At 48.4% G+C, this 21259-nt stretch overlaps 1 protein-coding gene across 2 annotated transcripts in view; it reads right to left on the bottom strand.

Annotated features, from left to right (window-relative positions):
- The window catches only part of THBS2 (thrombospondin 2), a 31987-nt gene extending 12522 nt beyond the window's left edge, over nt 1-19465 (bottom strand). Inside the window, exons 1-13 of one of the 2 annotated variants that reach the window (XM_014797436.2) lie at nt 19244-19465; nt 16291-16365; nt 14207-14763; nt 12665-12749; nt 9734-9930; nt 7759-7899; nt 6888-6984; nt 4414-4584; nt 3974-4150; nt 2988-3161; nt 2303-2430; nt 2071-2223; nt 1210-1428 (exon numbers count right to left, since the gene is read on the bottom strand). In XM_014797436.2, the coding sequence (XP_014652922.1) occupies nt 1210-1428; nt 2071-2223; nt 2303-2430; nt 2988-3161; nt 3974-4150; nt 4414-4584; nt 6888-6984; nt 7759-7899; nt 9734-9930; nt 12665-12749; nt 14207-14763; nt 16291-16342 (2151 nt within the window). In that variant the 5' untranslated portion in view covers nt 16343-16365; nt 19244-19465. The remainder of the gene's footprint in view (nt 1-1209; nt 1429-2070; nt 2224-2302; nt 2431-2987; nt 3162-3973; nt 4151-4413; nt 4585-6887; nt 6985-7758; nt 7900-9733; nt 9931-12664; nt 12750-14206; nt 14764-16290; nt 16366-19243) is intronic. The other variant, XM_014797437.2, reaches the window with a different exon arrangement.
- Nucleotides 19466-21259: the final 1794 nt, after the last annotated feature.

Genomic DNA, 21259 nt, shown 5'->3' with positions numbered 1-21259 from the left:
TACATTTCTGAAGCTATTGAGGCATAAAACTGCTCTGAAACGTTTTGGGACACCTTGTATAGTAGACTGAACGATGGTTCCCAAAATATACGGCATGCCCTAATTGCTGGAACCTGTGAATATTACCTTGTATGACGAAAGGGAGAATATAATTTTATATGGTAAAAGTGAATATGACCTTACATGGTGAAAGGGTGAATATAACCTTATATGGTAAAAGATGTGACTGAGTTAAGGGTCTACAAAGGTTGCATTTATCCTGGAGTCTGCATGTGGGCCCTACGTACAACCAAACGTGTCCTTCTAAGAGCGACGCAGAGGGAGTTTTGGGACAGACACAGAGGAGAAAGTGAGATGAAGACAGAAGCAGAGATTGGAGTGATGTGGCCACAAGCCAAGGGACACCTGGAGCCACCAGAAGCTGGAAGAGGCAGGAAGGATCCTCCCTGGAAGCTCCAGAGTGACCGTGGCGACACTGTGATTTCAGACTCCTGGCTGCAGACTGTGAGATGATAAATTTCTACTGTTTTCAGCCACCCGGTTTGTGGTCATTTGCTACAGCAGCCTCAGGAAAGCAATGCACCTGTTAGATCCTCAGGAAGTTCCATTTTTCCAGGTGGCCTGATCTCTTCCTCTACTGCAGCACAGTGGGGTCTTCGCCAAGAAAAACATTTACTAGATCTGACTGTGTGACTGTCTACAGACTCCTCGGGCTCTCCACAGCCTTGGAACAGTGTGGGGTCTGCTTACGTCACCACACAAGGGGGACCCCCTACTCCGCCCTGACTTCAAGCCTCGCTTTGTATTCAGTCAACAAACGTGTATTAGACACAGTGTCCGCTCCCAGCTCTCAACAACGAGCAATGTGACCATATGGCTCCTTTTTCATAGTGATCCCTGGAATGTACCGGAACGAAATTAGTGCAGAAAGGGCTCAACCCGATGATGGAAACCCATTAGGCAGATGCCTTGGAGACACTGGCTGATGGCCCTGGTGACGTGACACCCAGGCTCCCCTCAGCCCCACAAAATGCACACTCTCTCTAGTATGTCATTGTCTCAAGAAAAGAAACCCACAGGGAGTGTAGGAGGCGACTGGGAGATTTGGCGTCTCCGATTGTTTAAACCAATAAATTACCTCCTAATGGGCCACAACCCCCCAAACTGGAATTCCTGGAGCAGGAGGGAGGCTGAAGCGCCCAGCCTCACCTTGATGCAGTGGTAGGTGGCGTTGGTGGCACAGACCAGATTCTTGTTGGGCCAGCCGTCCAGGTCCGAGTCCTCCCCACAGATGAGCCCGTCGCCCGCGTAGCCCGTCTGGCACTCGCATTTGTACATGGGGTCGCTGAAGTGGCCCAGGTAGACGCACTCCGCATGCCTGTGGCAGCTGTGTGTCTTGTCCTTGCACGGGTTTTCTGGCTCACACATCTGTGGGACAAAGGGCTTAGAACACACGCCAAGACCCCAACCCCAAGACCCCAACCCTGATGCAAGGGGTCTGAGGGCACACTCAGGGCCAAGTGCAGGGGTGCAGGTCCCTTCCCAGGGGACGCTGCAGAGACGGCAGCTGCTTCGAAAGAGTCCAGAAACTCGGAACTTTATTCTTTCCAGAAGGGGCCTTGAGGCACTCTTCAAGAGTTCCACTGAGCCACGCTAAGGTCATGTCTGAGCCCACAGATGACCATGTGGTGGTACGATACACGAAAAGTGGTCACCCGGGCCCTCATGGATTCTTTGCATGAAAACTCCTCTCTGAGCTCTGCAGTCTAAACCCCAGTGCATGAAAACCCAGCTCTGGATTTTACATTGTAAATCCCCGATTGCATGAAAACTCCTCTCTGAGCCCTGCATTCTAAACGCCGGTGCATGAAAACCCAGCTCTGCATCCCATGCTGGTCGGTCGACAGCAGGCAGAGGCTCAGGCGGCCCCCGGCTGCCCTGAGAGTAAGTACCATCTGTATCTTTCCGACAACGCCACCCTTTTTCTTCCCTATCCCACCCTCCGTTTTTTGGGACTCTTGCCTGACTTTTTAAAGCCTTTAACAATAACACAAAGCCGGCGTTGCTCACTTGCTTTTCGGTCCTGGCCGCCTCCAGCCCGACGCCGAAGGGCTGGCTGCCTTTGTAGCGAGGGGGGCATGGCAGGCAGTGGAAGCCAGGGTTGGTGTTGACGCAGCGGTGCACCTTGCTCATGGAGAAGCAGACATCTGTGACCACAGCACACTGTGGGGACAAGCAGACGTGAGCCCACCGCTCCCTCATCTCCAAGGGGTGCCCCTCTCCCCGGGGCGGGAGCACCCACCTCGTCCAGGTCCTCGCAGTGGGTGCCGTTGCCCAGGAAGCCCACTGGGCAGGAGCCACAGGACCAGGACCCGTCGGGGAAGCTGCTGCACTCGGCTCCCGGGAAGCAGGGGTTGGACAAACAGCCATCTGAGTGGGAGGAAGCAGAGCAGGGTTAGCGCCGGGTCCCGGCAGCGCCGTGATTAACTCAGCACCAGAGTCACTCACAGAGGGACAGAGACACTGTGCCCGAGAGACGCAGGGCTGCCCTGTCAACCTCTCTGTAGTCTAGGTGTAGTGTAATGGAGCTAATTAGGAATATGCTGGTGCATAACACGAGACAGCCACCCAAAGTTATCACCTCCAGGAATATATCCTTAAATGGTAAAAACAGGGTGGGTTCCAGGAGCACGTGTACACTAGGACCATTATCATGTACAAGGTTCCGTGCTGCATTGCGTATTTTCTGTTTTTATCTAAAAATGCTGGAGGAACATAACACAGATGTTAACAGCAGTGATCTTTATGTGCATAGAATTAATCTTTCTTTCTGTTTCTAGAGATTTGCCAAAAACGTTTATACTTTTAATCAGAATAGAAACCCAGTGATTTCCTCAAAGACCCCTCTGGCTGAAGCACGCAGACCCCAGGGACAGAAGCGCGTGGGCGGGGGGGGCGGCCCAGGCAGGCCGCGTGCGCACACCCACCCACGGGGCAGCTCCTCTTATTGCACATCTGCTGCTCCTTGACGTCCCCCACGCAGGCCTTCCCTCCGTGCTGGGGTTCGGGGCTGTTACAGACGCGTGTCCGCTCCCGGATCCCTCCGGCACAGGTGACCGTGCAGGCTGACCATGGAGACCAGGGGCTCCACCGACCGTCGACTGAAGTGAGAGAGCACAGAAGGGTCAAGAGGGGGGAATGCCACCTGAGCTGCAGGCTCGAGGGGGACGAGCCTGGTGATGCGGCGGCTCCACACGCGGCAGGAAATATTGGTAAGAAAGTCCTTTCATGACCCTCAGATCAGGGGGTGATGTAGATCTGAAATTCCAGTTGGTTTTGTTTTTACCTCTGAGAAGAGAAATCACACAAGCTCTGTGTCCAGAAGCTGCCACCGGGGCTGCTGGGTGCAGGTGCACCTCGATCACCCCAGAGGTGCTCGCATCTGAAAAGTCGTGTGACGTTGAAGTTCACGTGAAACGGTCGTCGTTCATCATGGGTACCAGTGGGCAACTTTGTAGTGAAAGGAATCGCCCTGCACTCTCCTTTTCTCTGAGTTTCAACACACTGCATGAACCGGGCTTCCCAAAGAAGGGCCTTGTTCTAGACCCACGTGTTTCCTGTAAACTCAGACTGGCTCGCCCCAGACTGCAGGCAAGGCCGTCTCCCGAGACACATCATTCTGTGCCATCCGTCTTCCCCAGTCCAAGTGCACTCAGTAACAGTTCCCACGGTTCTGGCTTCTTTTTCCCTTAATTGTAGTTGAATTGTAATTTAATTGAGCTAGCTCAGACAAGGTCAGAGCCGAGCACAGGCAATCAGCATTAATCCCAAGGGCCAGCTTGCCCCTTGTGTTGCTCAGGCCCTGCACTGGGCCTCTGTGGGATTGAAGCTGGGCTGGCGGGCCTGGCCCTGGAGCCCTGGTCCCAGAGGTCTGCATGTGCCCACTCCCGGCCCCGACCTTCTCCCCACTTACTTGGGCACGGGGGGCCCTGGCAGCCCTTCGTCTCTCGGCCACCCCCTTTGCAGTTCTTGCCCCCCATCTGGGGGACTGGCGAGTTGCAGAGACGGATGCGCGTGATGTTGCCGACCCCACAGGTCACAGAGCAGGAGGACCAAGGTGACCAGTGGCTCCAGCCACCATCCTGCCGGACTAGCACATGGAGAAGCACAAAGACATCAGCGGTTGAGGCCATTTAGCAAACGGCCAGGGGGTTGCTCGTCCCAGGAGTTTATCAACCGGCTGGAGAGGAGGAGACACAGCCGGGACAGACCTCAGCTGGCAGGGGTCCTCCAACAAGGCCCAGCGCCTCCCAGAAGTGGCAGTGGGCAGCCCATCCTCACAAACCCCAAAACCCAAAGATCTGGGCCATGCTGACTCCACCCCCCCGGCGGCTGGGGTCCCCTGACACTCACTGCGGTTGTCGCACTTGCCCAGGCTGCACGCCCGAGTCTGGATGGAGGGCCCCAGGCAGGTGTTGCTGGTGACATCACACGACCGCCCCCTCTGCTGGGTGCCAGACCCACAGGTGGTGGAGCACTCAGTCCACTCCGCCCACGGGGACCAGCCCTCCTCGCCGTCTGCTGCTGGGTGGGAAGCACAAGGGCCGGTCAAGCCTCTGCCCAGTGACTGGCTGCAGGACGGACAGGCATACACACTGGGCCACGTGGCAGAACCACGTGCCGGGGAGAGTGGTTGTGCGACTTCCTACGGAGGGAGGGGCGCTGCCCCGGGGCAAACACCCCGAGTCACCCAATGTCCATCCCTGGGCCGGAGATCATGGAGGCCTCCCCAGAAGGGCGGAAGGGCAGTTTGGTGGATGCACCAGGAGAGTGTCTACCATCTGAGGGACCTTAACCATGTGTGTCCAGGCAGGTGTCTATGGGTTTCTTAAATGGCTTACAAAAGAGGGTGTTGAATCTCATCCACACAAAGTTTTATTGGAGTTATTAAGATTTAATTTACTTCCATTTGCTGATTATATATGGTTATATATGGTAACAAAACTTTTCATTTTTTGGTTGAAATTACAGGTCACTAAATTTAGTTCCAAATAATTTAAATTGGGGAAAATTAAAAAGGTAATTTCCTGCAAAGACATTCTTCACAGGAAATTACAATCCTTAAATAAGAGAAAAGACAGTAACTTATAACAGAGATCTTTCTGGTAAATAGTAAAAGATACTATTTATCCTACCGTCATATTCAGGTGGTAAAGAACTCTATGAATGTGCAATGATTAAATGTCCCAGAAAGCAGGAAAAAAGAGAAGAATGGTCAGGAGGCCTTTTTCTGTGCTATTATTCTCTCAATAACACAAATATCTCCGTCTAATCTAATGTGGATCTTAGGTTTTCATAGTTATATTTTTATGCTCTCCAGTACCATCTGATTTGGTGAACGTCTATTTAGCATGTAATACATGTCAGGCACATTCACACATATTGTATTGTTCATTTTAATCATAAACCAACCCTGTGTAGTGGGCATAACCCTTCTACATTTTAAAGATAATGAACCTGAAACCCAGAAGAGTTACATGATTTGCTCAAAATCATGGACTGGCAGAGCCTGAGCCTGTCTCCAAATCCATTCTGCATCCACATCCAGAGGATGACACACAAGTTCTGGGCCACCAGCAGAAGGAAGGTCTTTATCCAGTCCTGTGCCCCGCCAAGCCAGCCCCCCAGCCAAGGTGAATCTGGAGGCAGGGCTCACCCTGGAAATGAGGGCATATGGGAAGCAGACGGGGCCTGGAGGGGGGAGAGGCTATGAGAAGGCTCCCAATGGCCCAGGGAGGCAGTGTGTCCTCAACCTTGAGGCCCCCACACCAGGAATGTAGGATGGAAAATAGCGAAACACGAACCGGGCATTTTAGAGCAAATCTCCTAGGAACGAACAGTTCAATGAACACTGCCAGACGCAGAAGGAAAGGGAAGGTGAGTGAGACATGTGCCGTGAAAGAAGTACAGGCACCACACAGTCCAGCAAAGGGAGGTGGGGACCGGGGCTCACAGCAGAGCTGGTGGCTGTGCAACTGGTGTGGATGGATGGCTGTGGTTTTGGACAAGTGCAGAAGGAAAGACGGAAAGCTTGAGCGAAGGCTCAGAGATAGGAGACTGCTGAACGTGTCTGAGGAACCATGGCCGGTTTTGCATGAGACGAGCATCGCAGGGTTTAGCGCAGCAGGGTCTCGGGTGTGGACCTGGGGCATCAATCAAATGACGTGGCAACAGGGAGCTACTGACAGACCAGGTGCACTGACACCACCTCAGGGGAGCTGACCTTGGAAGACGGAGGCAGCGGCGGGCGTGGGATCCATTGGGGAGACCCCGAGGAAGGCTTTCAGACGCGTGGAGTTTCCACAGGGCGTGGAGACCTAAGGACGGACGCGTCCTCCCTTCCCTCCCCCTGGGAGTCTGGTCCTTGGAATGCGTTTTTATGATTTAGGATTTATCCCTTGGGTCATGGTCTCTGGCATCCTTTCTCCACCTGGTGTATTTACAAGCACTACGCATTGTCCTAACACCCCAGAGCGCCGAGTTGTGGTGTCTGACTCGCTCGTGGGTATTTACTTAGGGCTGAAAGTCAGGGTTCTCTTTGCAGGTGTGGTCACTGGGGCTCGGCTTCCTCGTGGAGAGGTGACAGGCCAAGACAGAGGCCCACGGGTCCCTGAATTCCGAGGACTCTCAGACCCTTTCTGGTCACTGTGAGTAAGGAGAGTGAACAGCCTCAGAGTGAAGCGTCCTCGGCTGCCTTCTCACTGTTTGGACTCTAGTCTAAGCCTTAGCTCACCCTTCTCTGCTGAAGCAACAGACACAAACAAACAAGCAGTTAAATCAACAGCCTCCCTGAAAGCAGAGGCATGTCCCCTCCTGGCCGCACTTACAGTGGAAGCAGGATGGACAGCATTCACCTTCCACGAAGGATGGGTTGGCGCAGGTCGCCGGGGGGCAGGTGATTTGGTGGCAAACGGTTTTAAATTTCTGCAAGAAAAAAAACATATTCCTGTAACACTCATTTAAAAAATAAACACTGGTACAAGAGCTGGATTGAAAAAGGTCCATAGAATGGCTGTAATGTTTTCTACCCCATGGATCCTACACATTGCAAACAGAGCCTCGAAAATGTAGTCATCTCTCTCTGTTAGTGCCCAGAGCCGGCTCTTCACGTCCGCTTTCCTCTTCCTACAATCACTGAGCAAGAAGAACACAACAGAGACCCCCTTGCACTGCGGGCAGGAAGGGAGAAAGGATGGGCAAGGACAGCGTGTATCGTCTGACGTCCAAGGCCATCACCAGTGGACACTGAGTGACGTGAAACAAGGAGAGGGAAGGAAGTGACCTGTCTTTCCTCCATTGGTGGAGACTGCATTTCCCCAGATGTTTCTGTGGAGCCTCAAGGCCCTCGCAGAACAGAATGGAATTAAGCACGGACTAGAGGGATATCTGGCCAGCTCCGTCCCAGCATCTCTGACCACCTGGAGACAATGGCCAAGTCACTTCACCTCTTTGGGTTTTGGTTTCTTTATGTGCAAAACAATGCAGTTTGTTCAAGCCTTATGTTCCCTCCGCTCCACTTCCATGGCTGTTCTTCTCAGCTTTCCCACCTTCCTTACATGCCTTACAGTCAGCCAGGGAACACAGCTGGTCTCCAGGCCATCGTGACAGGCTGAGAGTTAAGTGGCGGCTGAGGTGTAACTGCCGCCTGCACGTTGCCCTCCTGCCCCCCGAGAGGAGAATAGTGGTCCTGGGTCTCACCTTGCAGGTGCACTTGGTGCAGCTGTCCACTACCCAGGTTTCATTTTCTGCAAAGAACCGGCCATCCTGCCAGCAAGCCGACATGTTCCTCATCTTAGGAGGGCCCCCGATGAGCTCCCAGAGAAACTGGTTATCATTCGACTGGAAAATGAGGGGAAGATATAAGTATAGACAAGAAAACACCGTATGCAGTCATCATGCTTGTGGATGAGAATGATCGCTCCTCCCTAATTAGAGAGATCACACATCCAAGAGTGGAAACCGCCAGGTGTGTGGTGCAACTCTGCCGAGACGGCACAGCCCCGTAAAGGGAGACGATATTCAAACCTAAGTAGACTCTCATTACAGAGGTCTCAGCCAAACAGCCCCCGTCTGTGTGGTTTACATTGCTTTTCTACTGCTGCCCCCTCACCTGTAAGCACCGAGTTGACACATATTCTAAACGCTCACTTCCCTTCACGTCTTCAGCGAGTTCCATCACTGAGGTCGTCCCACCTCCACGGATGAAGCAGCCTGCTGGTGCTGGACAGGAGAAGGAGGCCCCTCTCTGCCAACCACAGCTGAAAACTAGTGTTCAGTTCTTGAATTTGCCCATTCTTCCAAATATGACAGACATGCTCTGATAATACGATGGCAGGGAAAACAGATATGATGATGTGGGCACATTTTGCCTAAGTGGAGACTTCTAATTTGGGGGTAATAGGCCTTTTGAGAATCAGATGAAAGATGTGAATTCTCTCTTGCACAAAACACACAGAAGCACACCCTTCCTGATTTTTTTTGTGCAATTTCTGGGAGTTCAAAAATTTCCTTAATCCCTGATTCCAAGTTAAGTAAACTTGCCCAAAACTCTCACTCTGAGAGTGAGAAGCTGCCAGGCGCAGGCTCATCCTCTCATGCCCCATCCTCTCCTTTCTGGCTCCCTCCAGGATGACCAGGATGACCCTGTGAGCTGCCATCAGCATTTCAGCCAGGCTGAAGCACAGTGTCCTGACGCATGGCAGACCTAAAGGCAATGCCGCCTAATGCAACTCTCAGGAAGAAACTCCCATCGTTTGTTAAGATTGCCCGCAGAGCAGAACATGCTGCTAACACGTCTTAGTATTCGTAATTTCTCCCCTGCACATGGTGGGGATTCTATGGGAAGTCAGCGAGCACTGGGTGGGGGTCTATTGTAACACCTGCTCCCCATTTCTGCCCCAATGCCATTACGTGGTGGAAGATTCCAGAAGGGGCCCTCCATCTTGGGTGCTTCCTGAGCCAGTGCCCTGGCCTTTGCCAGGAGCTGCCTTTGCTGCACCCACTCCTTCTACCTCCCCACCCCATCCTGGACCAGAATCAGAACAAGGCTCAGGGCCCCGTTGCTGTGGAGCGAGGGTGGGGGCTCAGTGACAGGTGCCAGGAGCTCCCCACCCCAAGCATCTCTCTGCAGCACCTTGAGGACAGGAGGAGCCCCCCGACTACAGACCTCCTTCCCTCTACTGTCCTGTCCCCCTGCCTCTGCGGCATCGCTTCCTTTACATCCCTGGGGCACAAGCAACGGCCACTTCTGACTGGGCGTGTGCTCAGCACGGGGACATCACAGGATAACGTGGCCGAGAGAACCTGGTCACGGTCGGCAGCCTTTTCTAAGCTTTAAGTCACACATTCTATGGCCCCGGGACACCTCTTCCTCTCCCTTGACATGATGTGAAGATGAAAACAAATACAGCTGTGATTACATCACCTCTCTAGGGACACACTTCTTGAAACTCTGCAGCTGTTCACCACTCTCCATCCTTTAAATGAGTGTCTCCCTCTGTCCTGTGTGTTTCACTCACAGGGGAGATGATTTCCCCCAAACTAAGAATTCCTTTTGGAGAACGTGCAGCCCGTGACCATATTTTCATTTGGAATCCTCACGTCCACCCAACCGCCCTCTAACTACACTGTACTTAGCCAGTGCTGTGGACCCGGCGTCCAGGCAGGCACCCACCACTTTCCGCAGGTTCTCGTGGAGCTGGTTCACGACCACGTGCAGCCCCGACAGCTCGTTGATCATGCTGCCCAGCTCCTCGCAGGAGCGCTCGCATACCTCGGGCCTCTTTTCCATGCTCTGGCCCACATATTCGGTGGTGACCTGGGGGCTCAGGCGCAGCGTGTCTGTGTTTTCGCTGATGGCGTTGGCTTCAGCTAAGGCGGGGACACAGAGAACAGTGAGCAGGGCTGGTGCCGACAGAGCGCGGCCGGCATCGTCAGTCGCACCAGGGTAAGGCTGTCTTGTTTGTTCCTGCAGTGGCTGGATACCAGATCGCGCGCAAGAACAACAAGAAGAGGCCATGGCGGCTGTTCCCAATTACCGCCACGCTTTTCAAAAAGGACTCTGCACCACTTCATATGCATGCCGTACTAACTTAGTACTTACAAACTGCCAGAACAGAAGGGTAGCTTAGGAATAGAAAATGCAAAAGCATTAGAGACCTACATGTTCCTCAGTGCACATGCTGGAGTTTTGCATCTTGCAGTTTATTCAAACTGATTAGATGTAACAGTTTCCTTTTTCTGACAATTCCTTATTTTTATCCCCTGCCCTAAATCTGTTTTTCAACCCTGTATTGTCCGTAAATCTGGACGACTCCTCTCACCTCTCCATTTATCCCATTTTTCTATCCCAAACCCCTTCCTTTAGGCTACTTGTTCTACATTAAGGTGAATTCAGTTGTCGTCACGCTAAATCAGCAATTACTTAGAGGCTTCACCTTCCTTTTCCCTATACTTGGCATCATTTCTCTGCCGGTCTCGCGGGAGCTCCTCTGGGAAACGGCAGCCTCTCACGGAATCCTGACCTGGGAATTCTCCTCTCCCTGCCCCAGGAACCATACAAGCCCTCTGCAGTCCTCGTCCATGGGACATTCATGGCTATGACACACTACCAAGCTGATCTGGGAAGTCCAGAAACAGGCGCCACCCCTGGACGGAGCTGGGCGGCTCTGACTGGCGGTGCCCAGGGCTCCGGGCAGGACGCGTCTCATTCACCCACAGCCCAGCCCAGCTTCCTGTGTGGGGACTGTCACATGGTTAAAATGCCTTGTTTCTCTCAGACATTCCATTATTGAGTTATGACCTGTAAATGTTATAATTCTGTCAGGCATTCTGTTATTGAGTGTTTATTACTTAGTCATAAATCCGTGTTGTAATTCACATTGCTCTTTGGAGCTTCCCTCACACACTCTAGGCCTGTAGCCAGATGTAGCCATACAAAGTGATTAATAAACATATTACTCACTCTAGGTAGATATCAGATTGAGAATAAGTCTGCGACAACAGAAGGTGCCCAGAGGTCCACGGCCACCTGAGTTAAGCACTCACTGGGGACAAGTGCCCTCATTCACGGCATTGGTCCTGCTTCTGATGAAAGGCACAGTGGGGCACCGTGGGATTCGAGTTAGGGCAGGACTGGGACTGGACTTAAGGAACTTCCAGTCTCCTTCTGTTGAGGGTAAAGTGTCTCCCCTTCCTTTTCTCTGTCATAGCTATGGGCCCGCCCGGTGGAGCGACCACCAAAGACCACGACAATTCAAAGGGACCTACAGCTGGCATTTCAGCCAGAGCTGGAGATGCGGGACGAGATGCCACCCTGAGCTACAGTAGCTACAGCAAACAGGGGGTTTGGAATTGAGAGTACGGTGACAGGAGGCACAAAACATCTCTCCTCGCGCCACAGGCTGGCTAGAAATCACTGTCTTAATGCCTGTTCCTACCTTGTACTTCCACTGACCAACAGTCGAAAGACCTACAGATTGAAAGGTGGACGGCCTTAGTGTGCAAGATTCGGGCTGTCAATAGCTCCAGGCAGAGTGGAAGTTGAGGCAGAGCAGTTGCCGGTGCCCGGGACGCCACAAGTCAGGGTCCCAGCGCATCCGAGCAGTCAGACCGCAGCTCCTGGCTCTGGGCTCGAGTGCTGGATTGCATTACAGACACCAAACCCTACGTATTCTTAACACGCGGATCCATAAAAGGACAATTGTATGAGTCGTAATTTACGGCTGACGTGAAGAAGTGGTCTGAATGAAAGCAAACCACAAAACGGATTCATGTGACAGATGAGAGCCTTTTTTTGGAGACCCTCAGACCAGGTGGGCAGCCAGCTTCCCCGCTCGCTCACAGGTCGTTACACCTGACAGTTAATGGGACCTCCTCATGCCTCAGCTTCATTTGTGAAATAAGGAAGGTGAACGTGCTCATCCCAAAGGTGTTTCGATGATTTAATGACAGATTGCATTTAAAAAGCCGGGCATAATGACCTTCATAAATTAAATACTCAAGGAAACGTTGGCACATTATGGTTGGACACAAATTCAAAATGCAATTAACAGACAATGTAGGATTGTCTGTTAATTATTCAAACAGTGTAGACGCTCATAATAGGGCTGTGTCAACCGCTATGAATAGTAGAAGAAGATTTCCATAAACCAAGTTTGACAAACATCTGTAGTGTTAACTTATTAAGATCACCTGCACACATTAATAGACTGGAAATCTGCATATATTTAAAATCATGATTAGGCATATGTGTGTGGTGATGGATTGTAATTAGTACTTGAGTGGTGAACATGACATAATCTATCCAGAAATAGAAGTATAATGATGTACACCTGAAATTTATACAATGTTACAAACCAATGTGACTGCAATAAAATAAAATTAAAAAAAAATTAATCCTTCAAGCAATTTATCGTTTTCAGATGTCAACATGTTTATGTTGACCAGCCATCTCACTCAAAGGCAATCATAAAATTTTACTCAAATATTTTGACTTAAATCCCCACTAGCCCACATTCACACACACACACACACTCACATCATAGCAGAAATTCATTCGAGATAGGAAATAAAATATGAAATACATCTTTCAAAACACACCTACCTCCCTGATTTTGCTGACAACCTTTCTTGCTTAGAATATCTTCCACGGAATTTTCAAAAACTAAATGGACATTCTGCAGCAAACCCTGTAAATATACACAAGAGAGAAATAGAGCAATGGATGAACATCAAACATTTAATGCCAAGCTAAATGACATATTAAAAATACAAGATGTAATCTTAAAATAGTGAGAATATTTTCTTCGATGCTTTTTTACTCAGCAGGTTTGAAATCTCTTTATAGTGGGAAATCCTGACTATGTTACTTTTGAAACTTCGTTCTTAGGCATCACATAGACAACGGGAGTTAAGGTAAGAAGAAGAAAGTGTTCCATAGAGAAGAATGACAGTGGGCCCAAGACACAGATGGTAAATTTTGTCTTCTGCACATGCTCAAATGGATATTCTAGGCTATTCTCTCTTTGCAGGGGACTCTGATGATTACCAGTATTCTTGCTTGCATTTGCCTAAAAGTCTCAGAAATGTCTACTGGTCCAATCCCAGATGTAGGCAATAAATCTGTAAGATAAGACTGCCTTCCACACCATGCGTTGTGAATGACTCCTTACACTGGGGGCCAGGTCAACCACATAGGGCCACAGAAGCTTCCTGGTGACCCCAAGAGATTAATTCAGTAACTAGTAAAGGATCTCTAGGCCGTGTACTCAAATAACTGAGTTTAAACATACATTTATTTCCAAAGAATACACACACATATGGAAGATAGCTATGTACTAACCTGCCACTGTAGGTTCTAAATGCTGCAGTTTTAGAAAAATCCTCTTCCAAAAAATATTTTAACTGAGATGAATATGGAACTATTCCCTCATAAATCAATACCCTTTCCTTAGAAAACATAGTTGCTAATTTGTTCTCCTACCATTTCAGTACTAAAACTGGAATTTGGGCATGGGTTTGGCAAACTAAAGTGAGTCTGGGGTTACCAGAAACATTTAAATGTGGTTGATTCTTTGATCGGTAAATCAATCTTCAGTCTGGAAATCAATGACCATTTGTGCAGGTAAGAAACTCACCTGCCACAACTTACTCTGCTTATTCCTGGTTTAGAAAGGTGTGTGTGTTGTGTGCATCCCATGTGCATGTGCATGTGTGGTGTTGTGTATTTGAGTGTGTGCACACATGTGTGTAGTGTTTGTGCATGCATATGTGTGAGTGTGATTGTGTGTGCAAGCATGTGAGCATGACTGTGCATCTGCATGCATTGTGTAAATGTGTGCACACATGTGGGTGGCATTTACCTGCGGGTGTATGTGCACATGCATGTATGCATGTGCACGCGTGGCATTTGTGTGTGGGTGTTGTGTGCATATGTGTGAGTGCATTGTGTGTGCGCCCACACAGGTATGAATGTGCACGTGTGGTGTGTGTGTTCACGTGTGTGCATATCTGTATGTGCCTGTGTGGTGCTCTTTTCCAAGGCCGACCTGACCTACTCCAACGCAGGCACTGCATTAAGAGATGCCCGGGTAGGTCACTTCTCAGCAAAGCCTCTTGCACTCAGCCAGGATGCTGCTGTACGTACCCTGAAGTGACTCTCTCGAACAGAGCCTTTGGCGACGTACATCCTGCTCTTCTCCGTCTTCAGCTGCTCATAGAAGGGCTCGTCCAGAGTGAAGCTATCGATCAGGTCGCAGCCTACGTACAAGCTGTAGGTCTCACCTGTAACCTGCACGGTGATGTTCTTCCACTGAGAGTCAGCCAGGCCCACATCCTCCAGGGAGATGACGTGCTGGGCACCGTCTATCCAGTAGGTGAGGTCCAGGGTGTCTGCAGGGCCATTGGAGACAATCTCAAATTGCCTCTGAGAGATGCCAGGGCCCTCCAGAGCCAGGAGGGTGCCCCTGGACTTGCGGTCCTGCTTTAGGGTGGCCGTGAGGAAGAACCCCTCGTTTTGCCGCATGATCTTGGCTATCTTGCTGAGATAATCTGCGTTCACTGGTGGGATGTAGTCAAACCGCACAAAACGATAAGCTGGCACACTGGGGTCAGGTCCCCGGAACTGCTTGGCCCCAATGGTCTTCCGGTTTATGTTGCTGACGCTGAAAAGGTCGAAGTCAGAGTCCTCGTCCTGGTCACCAGCTGCCCAAGGCAACAGAGCACGAAGGTTACCAGCAAGCAGGGCACACAAACCAGGGGAGACAATCTTATACTCTGGGAGGCAAACTGATTTTATGTGCAAGCAAATCAGTGTGGCCGCCCAATATTCCATTATTTCCTTCCTCTTTCACAGGGGGCTAATGCTGTATTTTATGTAAAACCACTACCCTCTCTTCCCATGCTGCTACTCAAAGTGTAGTCCCCGAAATAGCTGCTGATCCGTAGGCTAGCTTCCATCCTTGACGGGTCAGGGAGCGTGCGCCAGAAGGTAGACCAACCACGTCACCGAGCACTTTATTCAGCCCAGCTGACACTTTTCACAGCAAGACGTTCTCAAGGAAGGAAGCGTGCCCAGAATTACGCTCTGGCACACACTCCACATCTTGTCCCAGACCAGGACTCTGAGTCTCCCTGCTTTCTCCTGTTCTTCCATCCAGACCTGAGGCTTAAGTGCAACCCTCTCTCTACCATTCGATTGCCCAGAAAAAAAAATCCTACAAAAGAAACAGATCTTTAGCCTTGCTGTTAATGCATTTTCAGGAAGCAGCTGAATTATTTGTTGCTTTTTTATTGAGATCAACTGATTTAAACAAATGACTTTGGTATCTCTGTATTGTATAGAAATACATTCTCCCACTTGTAATGCTCACTGCAGACAAGGATCTGAGACAATGGTGGGTCTCAAGTTTATACATGAATGGTTTTGAGTCACCATCTAAACTACTGGAAAGAAAAGTTATCAGACCTCACCAAATTACAACAGTTTAAATAATTCAAAACAATTCACTGAACAGAAAGTTTAAACTAAGTATAACTTTTCATCTAATAGTGACAAATTAAAACATTATAATACACAATGTTGGCAATGGAAGTATGAATTGTACCACTCACAATAGAGCTGTTTGGCAATATATCAAAAATCCTTAAAATAATTAAAACATTTGACTGAGCAATTTTACTTTTAGAACTTATCCTAAGGATGTAATTACTAATACTAGTAAATATTTATTCACAACAATGTTCCTTGGGGGATCGTGTATACCAGCAGAAATAAAGTAAAAATGTAAATGGGAATTGATCTGAAAAAATTAGTGTTTGTCTTCTGATGGAATATTATACAGTTATTAAAAATCATGCTGTAAGAAAATAAACATGTGGGAAAATATTTATGATATATTTTTAAGTAGGAAAAAAGTAGGAAGAAAAGAAGTTATAAAACACCAAATACTTCCAGTGCTATAAACATAGCACACAGAAAAAGGGCTGGAATGTGCCCAGCAAAATGGTGGATCTCTAGGTGGAAAGGCACTTTTCTCTAATACCTGGATTTTCCATAAATAAATCATTTCATATTCTATGGACTCAAGAGTAAATAACTATTTATTTAAAATGAGGTTAAGAAGGTTCTAACAGGTTAGACATGCCAACCACAAGCTTTATTTTGTCTGCCCCTCATCCTTTACCCACATCGTAGAAGCTCAGATAACTGGAGGCGTTGCCCACACTCACCATGAGTGCTGGCAGAGGCCCACAGGGCCAGCAGGACCAGCGTCCAGAGCATCCTGCCTTTCTGCCGTCGATCCCCTGTGGGTAAATCAGACCCTTGTTAGTTATGAATACACAGCTGCAACTTTCAGTGTAGATTGGAAATTTTACTCACATGACCATTTAAAAACAGTTTGTATTTAAAAATCAGAAACAAATGGATTTATAGGAAGTAAAAGCTAGATATGAAATTTGCTTTTCCAATGGGATTCTTCTAACTATGGCTAATATTTATTGGACTACTATTTGTTGACAAGCACTGTGCTAATCACATTGTAAATATTCATATTATTTAATTTTCATAATGACCTAGGAAGTAAATACTATTATTATCACCTCCATTTTACAGATGGGTAAATAGAGGATCGGAAAAGTTGACTGCTCGCCCAGAGCGATGTTACTAAGGAGAGGTGTAGCCAGAACTTAACCCAGGAAGTGTGAATTTAGAAACATACCAGCATAGTAAAAATAATCCGTGGAGGCCTTTTACGTAAATAGCCAAGAAAAAATAGCTGTGCATAACTTAAACAGAATAAATATTAACTATATATGAGGCTTAGAAATAAATTTAATTTGGTGTATCATGACTACAAAATCAAAGCATTTCACTTAGTAATCATTTTTACTCTGCTTTTCTATTTTCCCGCAGGCCTATTTTTCCATTCTCGGGGATTTTCAATTGGCACAGCTCAGCAGACGCTGGACCAGAAGTCAGGAGACCTGGCTGCGTGCCCACTCCACTTTTAACCCCTGCTCGACCTCGGTGAGTCCCCTCGGGTCTCAGCTTCCTCGTCCTCCAGAAGAGTGTGTGGGGCACCAAGGCCCCTGCCAGCACCACGCCACATTCTGCTCTGAATCAAAAACAAAACCGAGACCCTAATCCCTCCCCTATTTAGGCTATCAGCGATCGCTAGCTTCTTGGTATGAAAGAAATCCAAGAAGTCTCTCTGCAGAAATATTTGGTAACTGGGAATCGTCATCTTCCTGGGGGGCAGACACTTTCCCCAGAGGAAGGCAGTGCCTTGCAGGACCCTCAGGTTTCCTCCAAAGTCCAGACTCCTGCTCCAACAATCTACCCACAAACAGGCCCAGGAGCTCAGTTGTTTTCAAGCAGCACTCATTGCAGAGGCAGCCGGGCACAGCAGACAAGCCCCAGACCGGCCGGACCCAAAGCTGCACTCTGTCACCAGCTGTGCAACCTAGGGCAGTTTATCTAACCTCTCTGTGTCTCAATTTCTTCATCTGTAGGATAAAAAATAGTCATTTAAAATATGTACCTCATAGGGTTATTATGAGAAATAAATTAAGCAGGTGAAGATTCTTAAGGGCTTACTTAGCGAGCACACGGTATTTATTAAACACACTGCACACGGCTGTGCATCAGGAATGTTTGCTCCATGACTCTCCTGTGCAGCAGTGATAGTAAGGATGCTGTTAATAGGGTTCTTAAGAGGACTACATTCCATGAGTAAACTCTTGTGACATGTTTAGAACAGTACCTGGCACTAGTAAGCACTCTGTAAGTGGCCTTAGATTAAATGGTGGGCCAGCACATCTGGAGTGCTTTCCCTGTGTCTTTTCACTAGCCCCCAGATGTGGCCCATCTGTCCCCCACAGACTGCGGGTGACGGCTGGCTCTGGCAAAGGTGCACTCTGCCCAAAATATTAATGTTCAAGTTCTGGTTGCTCAACTTCCTAAGTATCAACTTAAACAGAATAAATTGAATGCTGTTGCTAACAAAATCAACTCCTCTGATTCCTAAAACAGTAGAATGTCACAGAGTATCAGTGCTCTGCCACTTGTCACGTGAACGTGAGGGTCCCATCTTATCTCACAGGATCGTGACAACAAAAAAGGAAACAGCAGGATCAAGAATCGCTGTTATGGTGGTACAGCCTTATGTCATCCAATATTATTAGACTGCAATACTTATTACATATCTCATCATACAATATACACTAAAGATACAATGTTATTAGACTGAAATACTTATTACATGTCACTTCATATAGTAAATACTACAGATACACAGACACACACGCTCCCATTAACATGTGCTCTACTTTCACACGTTTATGGTGTATTTTACGGTCATATATTTTTCCCACAGGAAAAATTTCCAAAGCCTTTCTCCAACAGAATGTCATTAGAACTTGCAAACTCTTTTTATTTCAGCAATCAAAGCAGAAAATGACTTCACTGAGAGATATCTCCTTACCTCATCAAGAGTGACATGATTAAGTTCTGAGCACCTCAAACCGCCCACAGCCTCCCATCCTGCGGCTACAAACCCAACTTCCCGTTAGCAGAAGTCATGCTAATTACCGGCTCTCTTTTCATATGCAAATTATCCCCAAACCTTTAAGGACAGCTGTATTCTATGGTAGTCACAACATTTTTCATAGATTTATTATATATTATTCATTAATAATGTTCAAAACTCTTTTAGCTCTAAATCATGTTTGGAATTGGAGTCTCTATAATCTCTCTGATTATTTTTTCACATTCTCGAGAACATTTTTTTCCAATTCCTTTCTCATAGACCCTGCTCAATAGCAAACTTTAATGTGGAAACTTCTTATTCTGCAGCTTAGAACACAAGCCTTTGCCCCAGTTCCCAGGCAGGTACATTCATGAAAATAACCAGGACCCTGAGTGGTGTGAATGCTAGGGAGGTCCCAGTACAAGACCGCAATTAACACGCTGAGAACGGGTTTCCTTGCCTCGCTTCTGCAGTCAAGTAGGACAAATGCAGTGTGAAGACCTGCTGCTGTTTTGGTGTTCAGCACATACCCCCCACCTTAAATTATAAATCTATTTTGCACTTTTTCCTTCTCCGCTCTTAGCAATCTAAGCAGCCTTTTCTGAAAATTAAAGTACAATGAAATGATAGTAAATTTTTAAAAAAGTTCTTGCCTGGTATGTGGAAAAGCTGTAGCGATGGCTGATTTCAAGCTGGGAATGGAGTCCCGGGAGGACGAGGTCTCTGGTGCGGGGGAGACGCTGCCCCGCTCTGCAGTGGAGCACTGGCCTCCAGGCAGAGGCTGCTCCTTTATACTGCTGGGCCGTGCGGTGCTGTCAATCAGACACAGGAGGAAGCACGTTTAATTCATTCCCTCGAAGCAATGACACAATGCCTCCTCTGATCGCGCATTTGCTCTGAGCACCCGGCACAGGGGTCCACGTCCAGCCCCTTGTGCTGACCCCGCCCCGCTCCTTCTGCCTCTCAGCCGGGGACCCACAGAGGAGGAGTCAGAAAAGAGGGAGGCAGGGACTCGCTTTTCCTGTCCTGTCTCAGGAAAGAAAACGCTATAAATAAAACCAGCAAGATTGGCTGGAACTCCTCTTTTTGCTTAAGAGAAAGAATGTGAGTTATATGCTTTAAATATGTTTCACATTATCCGAAGTGAGAGTGATCTTTCTAAACCAAATAAGTAACAACCAATAAGACACAAAAGAATAAGGAGGTGGAAATAATTAGTCTATATGTTGATGGAGTTATTATATGGATGAATTAACTTACCATGTGCAAAAAAATGTGATATTTAATGTAAAGGAAGCCAATACGTTTATTTCATGCAGTTGGATGTGGAGAAATAGGATGGAGAGATTTTATTTTCATCCAAATCCTACCTCATTTGCTCAGTCTGGGCCTCACAGGATGGCCTCTCCCTGTGGACATCCAGTACGAGGCCAAGTCCCTTTGGCACATCTTTTCCCAATGGCATGAACAACCCATAATCAGCTCCATAGGCTCAATTAGTGGGGCAGCCTGATGTGTGGGTTGTGCAGAATAAAGACTCGAGAAGTAAAAATAGTGGCAACAGTCAGACTCCCTGCCACTCCCCAGAGCTCACACATCACTCAAGGCCAGGGTGGACTGTGGCCAGAAGGAGGGAGAGGTGGACAGAAGGAGGAGGTAGACAGAGGGAGGAGGAGGTGGATGAGGGGTGGACGAAGGGAGGAAGTGGACAGAGGAGGAAATGGATTTGGGGAGGAGGTGGATAGAGAGGCAAGGTGGACGTGCACTGAGGGAGGAGGAGGTGAGACATTGCCCGAGGCCAGGGTGGACAGTGGACAGAAGAGGAGGTGTGGGGTCAGCTGCACAGGCTGGTTCTGGGCAGACGGCACCCGGGACACTTGAGCTTTGACGTGCACAGCAGTAGACAGGTGGGTGTTCACTAAAGAATGGTAAGAGAGTTGCGTGGAGTTAGCTCTAAGCCACCTTGGAACCTGGCAGGGGAACATCACTGAGGGACTGGCATTCTACACCTGGTCCCCGTCAGCTTGAGGCCACTGAGGGGCAGAAGGACATCAGGCCCCATACAGAGCAAACCATGCTGCTGCCCAGTTCCAAGGCCTTCTGCAGGGGTCTGCAAGGATGGGGTGGGGGAGGGGATTATAAGCGGGAAGAGCGATGATCTTGGATCCACTGTTTACACTTTTTGTTTGCTGAGGAAGATTGGCCCTGAGCTAACATCTGTGCCAATCTTCCTCTATTTTGTATGTGGGACACTGTCACAGCATGGCTCCATAAGCAGTGTATAGGTCCACACCAGGAATCCGAACCCGCAAACCCCAGGCCCCTGAAGCCGAGCATGTGAACTTAACCACTATGTCACTGGGCCGGCCCCTCACTGTTTACACTTTTGAAGGCCTTTCTTTATGGCAGCTCTTCATTTATCACCTCGTAGACAGTATCAATTTCTGATGTACAGAGAGAAAAGAAACTCGACTCAAAAAATGCATATGTCTTTTTTAAGGTAAGATACTTTGCTTTTGGTCAGCTAATTGGTGTAAAAGTCATCATTTGAATTTAAAAAAGTTGCATAAAATAATCTGGGCTCTATATAAGTAAATTGATGTTATCTCAAATTCCAAAAGAGAATGTATAACCCAGCTTCCCTTCAAGACATTTTAGTGGATAATTGT

This window comes from Ceratotherium simum, chromosome 38 (genome assembly GCF_057802395.1).
Source record: "Ceratotherium simum simum isolate JZ-2026a chromosome 38, ASM5780239v1, whole genome shotgun sequence".
NCBI lineage: Eukaryota > Metazoa > Chordata > Mammalia > Perissodactyla > Rhinocerotidae > Ceratotherium > Ceratotherium simum.
The sequence above is the reverse complement of the archived record's forward strand: the minus strand, read 5'-3'. Positions and strand labels throughout refer to the sequence as shown.